The 11,669-nt window shown below is 46.2% G+C and overlaps 2 protein-coding genes and 1 long non-coding RNA gene across 3 annotated transcripts in view; 1 reads left to right on the top strand and 2 right to left on the bottom strand.

Annotated features, from left to right (window-relative positions):
* LOC108449597 overlaps positions 1-1,332 on the top strand; it is a 24,094-nt gene extending 22,762 nt beyond the window's left edge. Inside the window, exon 3 of the long non-coding RNA XR_001865823.1 lies at positions 185-1,332. This is a non-coding gene — a long non-coding RNA (uncharacterized LOC108449597). The remainder of the gene's footprint in view (positions 1-184) is intronic.
* KLHL38 (kelch like family member 38) overlaps positions 1-5,074 on the bottom strand; it is a 9,926-nt gene extending 4,852 nt beyond the window's left edge. Inside the window, exons 1-3 of the mRNA XM_008642613.2 lie at positions 4,877-5,074; positions 2,851-4,328; positions 1,343-1,448 (exon numbers count right to left, since the gene is read on the bottom strand). Of these exons, the coding sequence (XP_008640835.1) occupies positions 1,343-1,448; positions 2,851-4,200 (1,456 nt within the window). The 5' untranslated portion in view covers positions 4,201-4,328; positions 4,877-5,074. The remainder of the gene's footprint in view (positions 1-1,342; positions 1,449-2,850; positions 4,329-4,876) is intronic.
* A 5,898-nt stretch (positions 5,075-10,972) lies between these two features.
* Positions 10,973-11,669, bottom strand: part of ANXA13 (annexin A13) — a 25,689-nt gene continuing 24,992 nt past the window's right edge. Inside the window, exon 11 of the mRNA XM_008642612.2 lies at positions 10,973-11,309. Within this exon, the coding sequence (XP_008640834.1) occupies positions 11,190-11,309 (120 nt within the window). The 3' untranslated portion in view covers positions 10,973-11,189. The remainder of the gene's footprint in view (positions 11,310-11,669) is intronic.

Genomic DNA, 11,669 nt, shown 5'->3' with positions numbered 1-11,669 from the left:
GCCTGTCTGTCTATCCTCCTTTACTGTTTGTCTTCATCCTGTCTCGTAGCACCCTGGCAGCCAAGGCTCAATTAACACCATAAAACCCATTGGATCAGGCAACCAACCTGTCAAACACGGTCGAAGTTTGCAGTTACCTGCAGGTGCCTTCAAACATCTGAAAATATTTCTTTTTACCAAACAGACTCCTAGAGCTTCACTTGGAAATACAGAAACCAACAGCACATGGGATGGGCCTTGTTGGGTTGGAGTTGTAGCTGTCTGCTGACTGGAGCTGGGTATGCAACAGCATAGTGCCAGCAGTGCTCACTCCACTCCTAAAGTCCTCAGCACCACATCTGTGCTGGCCACCATGCCAGTGACCCAGTGGACAGCTCTTCCTCTGAGGGGTGATAAAACCTCGTATCGGCTGAGAGGTAAGGGCTGGTAAAAGGGCCATTGCCCTGGAGCAGGGGAGGTGTGGAAGCTTGGTACCCAGGAGTAGCAAGTAGAAAAACATGAGTGCGGTCTGAGGTCAGGGCAGTCTACCACATAGCAGCCTGACAGTCTCAGACCTCTGGGCTCAGCTCTCCCCTGTTCTCACTGCAAAGGGTAGCAGTGGCCTCTCCCTGAGGGGTGACACCATGTTGAAGTCCTGTGCAGTTTGGGTTCAATCCTCTGCTTTGCTACAGACACTATGTGTCTCATTTTTCCTTAAATAATTCAACACGTGCTTCCTCCTGCCAGTCTGTGGTCAGGGAAGCAGCATTAATGACTGTAGAGTGCCAAATTATCAATGATATGATACACCCAACTGCCATGGGCAGAGGCTGGTCCTCAGGTTGAAAAAGACACTGAGAAGTTTCCTCTTTCCAAATGTTTCACACTCCTTTTGGGACATTTCACAATTACCCCCAGGAGGCAGCTAAAAGACCAACCAACACATCATAGACCTATAGCCCACCCATCCTGACAAGCCATCCACGGCCTTGTGGTAACTCTGCTTTCTATTGTTCCAAGAAGAGCAGACAGGGAGGACCAGGCTGTGAGTCAGCAGGTGAGGCGCAGGACCCCCATACTCTTGGCTTCCTCCCTTCTGCAGAGCAGTAACTTGCATTGGCTTTTCCTCAGTTTCCTCCACCCAGGTCTTGCTACTTGGAGTAAGAAAGTGCCTCATGGAGAACTATCTCTACTTTAATCACAAAGAGACTCCATGAGAGAAGTGTATGGAGGGTGGGCACACTCCTCCTTTCCTTCCAAAGCTCCAGGTGCTTTTTGAGGGAGCCCTCCAAACAGGAAGGCTGTGAAAATGCACAGGATCTGGGCAGGGGGAGGGAGAGGGAAGGTGAAACAGAGCCCTTACCACCTACGATGATAATCTGGTCTCCAATAAGGACAGCTGGTGCACAGACATTCTTCACTACTCTGGTCTCCATACGAAACCACGTATTCCTGGAGACATGGTAAACCTGACGAAAAAATAAAGATACTCACACAGCTGTTTATATTGCATTTTATCTGACATCTGTAATTACAGAGGAACTTCTGGGCTTTATTTTGCCCTAATAAATACAATCCTCTGGCTCAAACTGCTGGAAATCTGAGAATGTACCCACTTTTTTTCCTAATATGTCCCCTTGGAAAGCATTCTGGTTCCCCAAGCTTGTCTGCTCAGAAGATGCTAGCACAAGCACTAAAGCAGTGCATCTGCCATATGCAAGCTTCTTGGCTTTAAATCTTTGCGTGGCCATTAGATCACTGTAACTTGTTCTCCCAAAGGCCAAGCTGGTTCATTTCATTTTCCATTTATTCTGTGTATTCCTTATTAGCCTTAGCAATTTCCTGGGCAAACAAACCTCAACTTCACCTAGCTCTGCTGGCAGCCACCATGTTTGCCCAGCTGCTATATTTATTCTGGTGGCTGGTATGCACTCAGACTGGCAAAGGGACTTCAGAGTGGTATCTAAGTCATCGATTTATGTGAGAAAAAGAGCAGTTGCTAGATGATGATCATTCAATCACCTGCATCTGGGTGACACAAACTTTTATGTCATGTTATCTGCTTCCTAATATAGCAAATATCGCCAGGGCATCTCCCCACTAACTGATAAATACACTTCCTTCCCCCGATAATGAAGTATCATTATAACCACAAAGCATTGCTCATGTCCTGGTTGCCATCTTAGCCTTAATGATCCTTCTTAGCTAAAGCACCTCGAACAGTGAAAAATAGTCATGGGAAAAAGAAATGTTACAATGTTGCTAAAGCATCAAATCAGATAAGAAAATATTTAATGTATTTTTTTCTTCTAATAGAGTGTAACGGCTGAAAGCAGGCGGAGAGCCAGCAACATGTGGCAGGAGCCACATTTTTAACACAACTGTTTACACAAAATGACTGTCAGTTTAAGTTCTGGCCCTTTGATGAGTGAGTATCTAATCGCTCTAATGATTGCGAGCGTTTGCGTTTGCTGCGAGCGAGCAGGTGCATGGCTGAGACCCCAGCTCAGCGCCAAGTGCAAAGCACTGATTTTGGTGAGATTGGCTACAGGCATGAAGCCAGGCAGGGGAGCTGCCAGCGGAGCTGCTGCTGCCTGCCATGGTATTGCAGCCACCCTGGCCCTAGTGCCCAGCAATGGCAGAGCTGACTGACACCCAAAGCAGTGCCTCAGGGCTGCTGCCTGAAAAACATTCAGAAGGGGAAAATGGAAGAGCTGCAATGCTCCCTGAGGCCATGGATCTATTTGTCCTGCCTCTTGCTGCAACACAAAAGGAAGTTTTTTGAGTGGTTTGATTTCCTCATGGAGGTGATGGACTGCTGAATAAATACCTTAGAAGAAATTGCCTACAACAAGCATGACTGACCATTACCTGGATAAGCCGAACAGGGTTTTGCATAATATCTTCTCCCCCAAAGAGGTAAACCCTCTGATCTTTGGCAGCAACAGCAGGGTGAAGAACAGCAACAGGCATGTTTGCCATGCTCTCACAGGTGTTGTAGACACTATCATATCTTTCCACAGAATTCAGGATTTCCTGGTTTTCACCAATTCCACCGAATGATAAAATATAATTTTTATATGCCAGGCTTCTGTGGGAGTAACGTGGAACTAACATGTGCTCAATCAACCTCCACTGATTGAGTTTGAGGGAGTAAATGTAAATATTACCACTGACCAGGCTTTTCTTATTGCTAACAGGCATCCCTCCGAGCACAAAAATATTGCTGTGTAAACTCACTGCAGAGGCTTTGTACAGGCGCATGGGAAGTTTGGCCAGGCTCAGCCATTGGTTTGTCTTGTCATCATATAGCAGGACATCCCTTGTTGTCTGCTGGCTGTCCTTCCTGCCACCAATGATGATGAGGAACTCTTGGTTGGAGTACCTGCGAGGAACATGCATCATGGGTTTGATGTCAGGCGTGTTGGTGCTGTACAAGGAAAACATGTGTCTCCGGGCTGACTCCAGGATGCTCCTGCAAGTGGGTGAGGACTGAACGAGTGAGTCATTAGCAATGAAATGGAAGAGGAAAGTTGGATGGACATACTGAAGTCGGACCTTCTTGAACAACTCTTGGATGTAGCCTTGTCGTGCCTGAAGGTCATGACGGATCCAGACCATCAGTGCCTCAAAGACCTGCTCCTCCTCCCCACAGAGTTCATCATCCCCAAGGTAATCAATGAGCTCCATGGGACAGAGGTCCTTCAGGTCCTCAGAAGAGGCCACCACAGGAAAGCATTTCAAAGCCATAGCCTTGGCTTTCTTATTCAGGCTTTGGCAGTTCAAGACTTTTGCCAGTCTGATCATGCTCAGACAGTTGTCAGGAGTCAGCTTGTCTTGGAGGTAGGTAGAGCAGGCCTCAAACAGCTTAGTGTACTGCAGCATGGATGCAGTCTCCAAGAGACACAAGACGTTCTCAGTGGATATAAGAATCTCCCCTGTGTAAACATAAAGGATAATCTGATCCAAAATATCAGCGTTGATGCCCTTCAGAATGACTTTAGGCTGGTGACTCTCCCTGAAGTTGTTACAGAACATTGCCTTGAAGTATGGACTGCTGGAAGCCAGCACATTTCGGTGGCAGGGGATTTCAAAGCCCCCAGAGCAGAGGGTAACATCAGTTAACATCCTGCTCTGCCGCAGAGCATTCAGCTGCCTCAGCAGTTCAGAGGAGAAGTCCTGGTCTTTGAAGAGAAACTCTTCAGTGGATCCCTCTTCCATTGCAAAATAAAAGAGAGATGAATTCTGGACTTGGCAGAAAAAACCCCAAATTCTTAGCAGCTTTTATTGAAATATCCAGCTCCAAGGGAACAAATCGGGACTTTGATGTTGCTGTAAATATCCGTTCACTATTACACATAAAAATGGAACATGGGTTAAGCACAGTGGGAAAATAATAAAGAAGCCAAAAGGTCGCTAAGACCCTTTAAAATTTTCATAAAATTATCAGATAGGTTGCAGCTCTGAGGTCAGCACTGCCTGTGTCCCTGGCAAGAAGCAAAAGCACTGAAGTTATCTCACTGATTTTGGATTAAAGCTGGATGGCTGAAGCAATTGGTTTGTCCATTTTAATCATGTTGAATAAACGCACTTAGACATTTATTCACTATTTTAAAGTATTAGCAGTTTAGTAGCTTGTGCTTCTTTCCTCCAGGGTTAGTCACTCTCAAAGAATGCAAATCTGGCAGAGCTGAACTCTGCAGCAGGGAGAACGGAACCCTAGAGACTGGGAATCTGCATTAAAAGTTATTTATTAACTCTGCTTAGCTGTGGGTTTTTTATGTTAATCAGACACACAATGACTAAATTAAGTGCCAGGCAGAACAATATGATGAGTATCTACGGTCATGGCTTAACTGCTCAACCTGCAGTGGAACCGAAGGGTAGAAACGTTTACCTTCTGCTGTCCTTCACTGCATGCACTTACTCTCAGTCGTTTATTCTCTGCTGAGTTTTTCCACAGCTAGAGCCTGGACAAAAACCTATAAACCCACGGGAGGTTTCTTTCAGTAGGTAGGTGATTCATGGAGGGTGATTTCTGGCCGTGTTTATGCCGCAGCCCGCCCTGCCGCTGCCGGGCGCTGCGCGCAGGAGCGGCGGGCGCGGGGCATTGTGTACATTCCAGCGCTAAGAATAGGCGCACACGGGCTCCGCGCTCTTATCACATGTGACGCCGCCGCTGCCTTTTGCAATGACCTGGCTGGTTCTGAGCATGCCCGAGTGGTGTTTTTCTGGCAAATGTTTACATATAATAAATAGACACGGAGAGGAAAGTTCACTTATAAAAGTCCTGGCTGTCCACTTGGAAACAGCGGCAGGACCCTGTCCTAAAGTGCCTGGGAACTCTAGAAGCCTGTAAACAGTCTGCAATGCCTCGCACTATGCTGTCACCGTCGTTTCATGGAGAAAGGCGGAGAGAGAAGGGCTTCCAGGGCCTCCGGTGGGATGGACCGTGTCTCCACCTTATGGAGCATCAGCCTGTTGCAGTCTGGTGGGAGATGCTGAGGCACTGGGACCCCTGCATGCAGCAGTACTCCAAGCCGGGCAGGGAAAGCCCAACTAGCTTCACCAAGTAGAAAGTGAAGCTCACTCTTGGAGCACTTTATCGTTATGATGCTGCTTGGTATTTCATATAGAAAACACCAGGTTGTGGCCTTTTGTCTAAGGACCTCAGCTCTCTGAAACCCCTAGCAAAGAACTTCTCAATCAGATGGCTTGAGGAAGCTCAGTGTTACAGGTGGGAGGACTGGAGCAGGTTGCTGCAGTGAGCACAGCATGCTGGAAACCAAGGTTCCAGAGTGGCAATTCCCAGGGTGGCACAGAGCTCCCCAGGCCACACGCTTCAATGGGGTGGCTGACCGCTGATGCCTGCAAATGAACAAGGTGTCCAAGCTCCTTTTGCAGCCAGTGAGGTCTAGTCAATACAACTAAGTCTGCCAAGTAATTCAGGTCACCAGTATGTGCAACATGTATTTGGGCAGGTGAATAGTCCTCCAGGCACTGCTGGGTGTCCACAGGTGCTCAGCTGTGTCAATCACATGTAGGTGCCCACATCTAACCCTCCCATGGTAGGCATCTATGATGATGGGCCTAAATCCATCCTCAGGGCTGCGATCAGTCAAATGCCTTGTGGCAGTGGAGGATCCTCCAGAACCCCAGCTGGTTCCCTGCCGGGGTCTCCAGAGGGTCCAGTGTGATGTGTCCCAGCTCTATGCCAAGTTCCTGGGTGTTTCAAGAGAAATAGAATTCGCTGCCCTTGTCTAGGTAACTGGATTGGGCTCCTCATCTCTGCTGAGATTTCTCCCTTTGTTCTAGGGTGGGGTTGAATCAAAAAATGTAGTTTCTAAGCCTCACTATGACAGGAAAACACAAGGTTAAAGCAAAAGTCCTTCTCATATTTTCAAAGCCAAAGCTCACGGGTGAGTCATGCCTGCATTTAGTCACAGCGAGGCAGATGAGCAAAAATCATTGGGAGCCACGGTGCCTTTATGTCAACTCCCATGCCATGCTGGTGTTTGCAGTCCTCCATATGTTCCTGCCCCTGCATCCACGGTGCAGCAGATCACAGGGATGTGGGCAGCCTGTTCCTCTAAAAATGGCAGTTTTGCATCACAGGCATGCTGTACATGGCCTTTCCAAGAGGCTTTTCAGTGCAGTGTAACAACGTAGTGAAATGCCTGAAGGCCAGTCAAAACCCTGAAGGCCCAGCCCCATGTTAAAGACAGGGTGGATTCAGGCTGGCATAGCTTTTTGGAGGCTGCCCACACAATCTGTGTGTGTGTGCATGCATGGGTATGAGGCGAGGTGAGGGAGGGGAAGAGCAGGAGCCACTGGACTTGGCTCTTGCAGATGAGTCACTCTGAGGGTAAACATGGCAATCTACAGCCTCTTCCCTCTTCTCAAGTAAAGAAATGACCCAGAGAACGATGTTGGTGTGCTGGGGAAAATGTACCCTCCCTCCCTATTCCCTGCCGCCACTGCCTCACCAGCTGGACATGATCTTGCTATAAATATTTAGAGTGGCATTAAAAACCCAAAGGAGAATTTCTCTCTCTCCTCGTCCAGGGAACATTAGCTACCCAAACAAAATGCCCTCTTGCTTTCTTTCTTGCTCTGTATGTATATGCTCTTGTTGCAGTCCATTCTGATGATTGATTTAGCTTTATATCTCTCTTCTGGCTGGTAACTCTTTGTTGCCCGTTTAGTTCGGCCTCGTCCTGGCAGCAACTGTGGATTATTCTTTTAACCCTTAAAGAAACAAATGATGCTATCTGACTTCACTAATGACAGTGCTTTATGGGGTCGGGGAAGGCTAGGTGGGATGTTCTTGTGCTTCAGATACTGATAAATGTGGCATTTATTTAGAAGATCCCAGGCTTGATGGCTTCGTGCAGTTACACAAATTCCTGCTAACCCAGAGTACAGAGTGTGCTGTTTAAATAGCTTATTGCTCTGAAGGGGTAGGGAGGGTGGTGTTGCCCCTGGCTGAATCCCCACACAGGTGCCTGCCAATTTGAGGCCAGGGCTTCTGAGCAATGAAGCTCCTGCTGCCTGCTTTACGACTCTCTTCATATTTTTTCCCAGAGATTATGGCTTCAGACACATCTACAAGCAAGTGGGCACATCAGCACTGCTTAGTTGGGATTTTCTTTATAAATAGACCAGAAATCACTTTTCATACCAAAGACAGTATGTCCTGTATGGCCCCACTGTAGTGGGTCAGGGGGAGGGGACATGAGCCTTGCTGAGAGAGTAGAGCTGTTTCTGCTGTGGGACAGTCTAAATTGTCAGATAAAATCTGTTTCTAAATGAGTTCTTGGGGCAGGTTTTCTAGGGAGGTATGCTATTGACTGAACCAGACCTGAGTGGTTTTTTTGGGAACACAAAATACTGTATTACCATGGGAGTGAGATCTTGCACAGATAATGGTCTTGTCTGAATACCACGTACAAATGGGAGAGTGAGCTCATTCACAGGGTATGTGACCCAGCAGCACTGTGGGATGTGATGCTGCAGGTGCCCCATAGCCCTTGATGGGCTGGAGCCATTGGGGGCTGTTAAAACTGTGACTCTCTACAATTGCTGCTGTACAAACTCCATCTGTGGCCAACTTCTAGAAAATAGAAGCATCTACCAAAGAACGAACATGTTGTTGCAATGCTATATACTCACTCTGCTCCTTCTGCTCTTTCTCCTTTACTGTTTGGGATCGTTTGGTTTTGAAATTATGGTGATTGAACTTTTGATCTGACCCAGAGCAGCTCTTATTATGTTTTAATGCAATGGGATGATGAAATGTCTATTATCATGCACTAAGCAACAGAGCGGAAAAAAGCTGTAATCTGACCAGCCAGCAGGCAGGTGCACAGAGTGGTGATGTCAGACAACTTCTAAAACTCATACACTGATCCTATTACAATTCAGGTGAAAATGAACAAATATGGATAAAGAAAAAGGGCTGTTCAAGGCAGAGACTTCACCGAGCTTATTCAGTGTTACATGCGCTGTCTCAATGACTACCAGCCCCCACAGTAATCAAGAGACAGCTCATCCCTTTACCCAAGTTTTCAGTCTAAATTGATAGGGGACAAGAAAAAATATCCCTTATTATGGTCTTAATAAAACTGGGAGAGGGAACAAAACCCAAGATTAACATTCCTCATTGTATAAAGAGACAGTTACAGGGATCATAATTAATCAGATGCCGTGGAGAGGATGGGAAGATGCCCCAAGCACCAGTGGTGGCTGGTTGGGGTGACAGCCCAGCCCAGGCTGGGAGAACATTAGGTTGCTCAGGGACTTGTCCAGTTGAACTTTTGAAATCTTGAAGGATGCCGATTTCACAACCTCTCTGGACAATCTGTTTCCATATGTCTGATAGGAATTTCCTTTGTTGCAATTTGTGAATGTTGTCTCTTGCCCACAGAAAAGTCTTTCTTTCTGCTACTGCTAGTTGTCAGCTATGTGATCTTCTTCCTATTCTTTTAAGTCCAGATATCCTTATGATCCTTCTCTCTCATTCCTCTGTAAATATTACATTATTAATTTTCTATTTAGCTGCTCAGCAAACATGATTTCCCTGAGTGCTATTGCCACAGCTGCCATTCACATTGGTATGATACTTATCTGGATTTGGTTCTGATTTTGTAGGCAAGGGTAACAGGCTACATCTGTAGACACTGGTCTTGAATCCCTGATCTAAACTTATAGAGGCACGGGGACAATTTTTACAGCATCGGAGTCACAGAGCAACTTCCCAAGAGTCACTGTTTGCATTGTGTACAGATAGAGAGGTACAGCATGTAATTCAATAATGACTTTGGCCCAGTATATGTGGGTGTGAAGATGTGTGGGCTCCTGGCTTGGTTTCAGGCCAATCTCTAATTAAAGAGTGAAAGATTAAGATGAAAGCAATTGCACTCTTCTTTAGTCAGAATGACCTACTAGCGTTAATTAAAACAGTCTTCAGGCAAAAATAAATTTGGCTGCCAAAGCTATGTGCTTCACATTAAATAAGGATGTAGCTGGTTTAAGGAGTGCTGAGCTTCTAGAGGTTTCACAGAAACCACTTACACAGCTTTGGGAACTCTTGTTGGAATATTTTAAAACAAATCCTTTGCCTAAACCAGCTACTTCATGTGTATTTCAGACACCCGCTGGCTTTTTCTTCGAACTACATAATTTGAGAATGGGTACCTGCCAGCTTATCTTGGTCTGAGCATACAGTGTGCTGGGGGATAAAATATCACTCTATCACTGAACACCAAAGTAGATTCTTCATCTATCCGTCCTATAGTCTCTGGTTACAAGAGACCCATGGCAACGGCAACAAGAAGATACTTAGATCCTACATTGCTCTGTTCTTGCTGGGTCTGAACATTAAAATATCCATGATAAAAGCATTCAGGATCTGCCCCTGATATTTTTAGGTGGCTAGAAATGTTGCCAAAGAAGTATCAGGCCTTTAAAATGTCAGAACATCCTATTACACCTGTGTGAGACACCAATGATTGTTCTTAAAAGCCACACATCTTTCCCATCTCCCATTTATCTTGCCCCATCTTATAACTAGATGACCAGGTGCTACTGCTGTCACATTGATCCAAGAGGGGAAACACAGGTCCAGTTCTTCAGAAATACTGTTTTCAATGGGAATTTGATGCCATCAGTCATCACACCTCAGAGGGCCTGAAAGAGACATCATCATGCAGAGTGGTGGTGTACTCAAAAGGGGGAGGGGGCCAGACAGAGAGAAACACTCATGAACCCATCTCCTTGACATAAATTCTTCACTCTCCTCTTCTTACTTGTCAGGTTCTATTATTTTTCATCTACATCTTCTCTCATATGATTATAAGATCTTAGGGTAATTCAGGGAGGAGGTGACCTCCAGTGGTCCCTAATTCAAGCTCCTGCTCAAGGCAGGGTGAGCCATGAGATCAGACAAGGCTGCACAGAGTTTTATTCAGTCAGGTCTTGGAAACATCCCAGGATGAAGACCATGCAGCTGTCCTGAGGCCCATGTCTTCCTCTTTGGGAACAGCATTTCCCTGCCTGACAGATCTACCTCACAAAAGACCCACCTCTTCCCCTGCTATGCTCCTGCACCATATCCCAGGAGGTGGTGCTGGTGGGGACTGCAAGTCCTTATCTCCTTCATGGGGTAGCTTAGGAGGTGACTGTGCTGAGAGGGCAACTCACAGATAGGGAAATCACTCTGGCCGTCCCTGTTGACAGCAGGATTTTAATCAGGGCCTGACTTAAATCATTAATTCACAGCCCTCAGGTTGTTTAAAGAGCTGTGATAATGAGCTGAGAAGAAATTACTATCCATTTTCTCTTGGCAGGACTCTAACGGCATGACATGACATTCACTGAATTGAGGAAAGAACAGGGATAATCTTCAGAATGAGAGAAAGACAGAAAATCTACCTAGAAGAAACAATGCCAGAAGATTCCTCCACATATGCAAACACAAAGAGGTCAATTTAGATCTAGTTTTTTCAACATGTCTTTATTGCTTAAGGGCATTTGGCAAGATAGCCACAACATAAACCTCCTGTCCAACATTACTTGGCAACATATTTCCCAGCTGGAAAGAAAATAAATTGGATTTTTTTCTTTGTGCTAATGCCACATTTTTTGGATGCTTTTTTGGAAACTAATCAAGAGATGGTTGCTCAGCATGCCTCTTCATTCTTGATGTGTTTTTAGTGCAAAATTGCCAGCAGCAACTTTCTGAAGTCCCCAGAGGTGTCAGATCGGACAGCTTCAGCTAACGGCTTCTTGTACATTTGCTGGAACTTCTCCTTTATTGCTGGCAGGTCGCTCTGAGGAGACACCAAGAGCCTCTTTAGAAGAGTGGTGAATGTTCTGAGTAATATGCCCTGCTCCTACCAGCGCCCCTGGGGTCTGATTCAAGGACCACCACACCCAGTGGGAGTAGAAGACAATGCAGGAGGTCTAAAAACCTTGGAGGACTTTCAGCTTGACATTCAGATTTGAGGTAAGCCCATGTCAGATGGTGGTGAGGGGATGCTAACTGTGAAGAGGACCTGCATGGAAAGCTATGCCAGGTGGCTGGGAGAATTTCTGCCCAGTGGTGCTGTGCCAGCACAGCCTTGGTACTGGAAAAACTCACACAGGTAGCTGTGAACTCCTGAGGTCATCCCATGGTGGCAAACAGGGAA

This window comes from Corvus brachyrhynchos, unplaced genomic scaffold (genome assembly GCF_000691975.1).
Source record: "Corvus brachyrhynchos isolate BGI_N302 unplaced genomic scaffold, ASM69197v1 scaffold28, whole genome shotgun sequence".
NCBI classification, from domain to species: domain Eukaryota; kingdom Metazoa; phylum Chordata; class Aves; order Passeriformes; family Corvidae; genus Corvus; species Corvus brachyrhynchos.
This window is presented reverse-complemented; position numbering and strand designations above follow the sequence as displayed.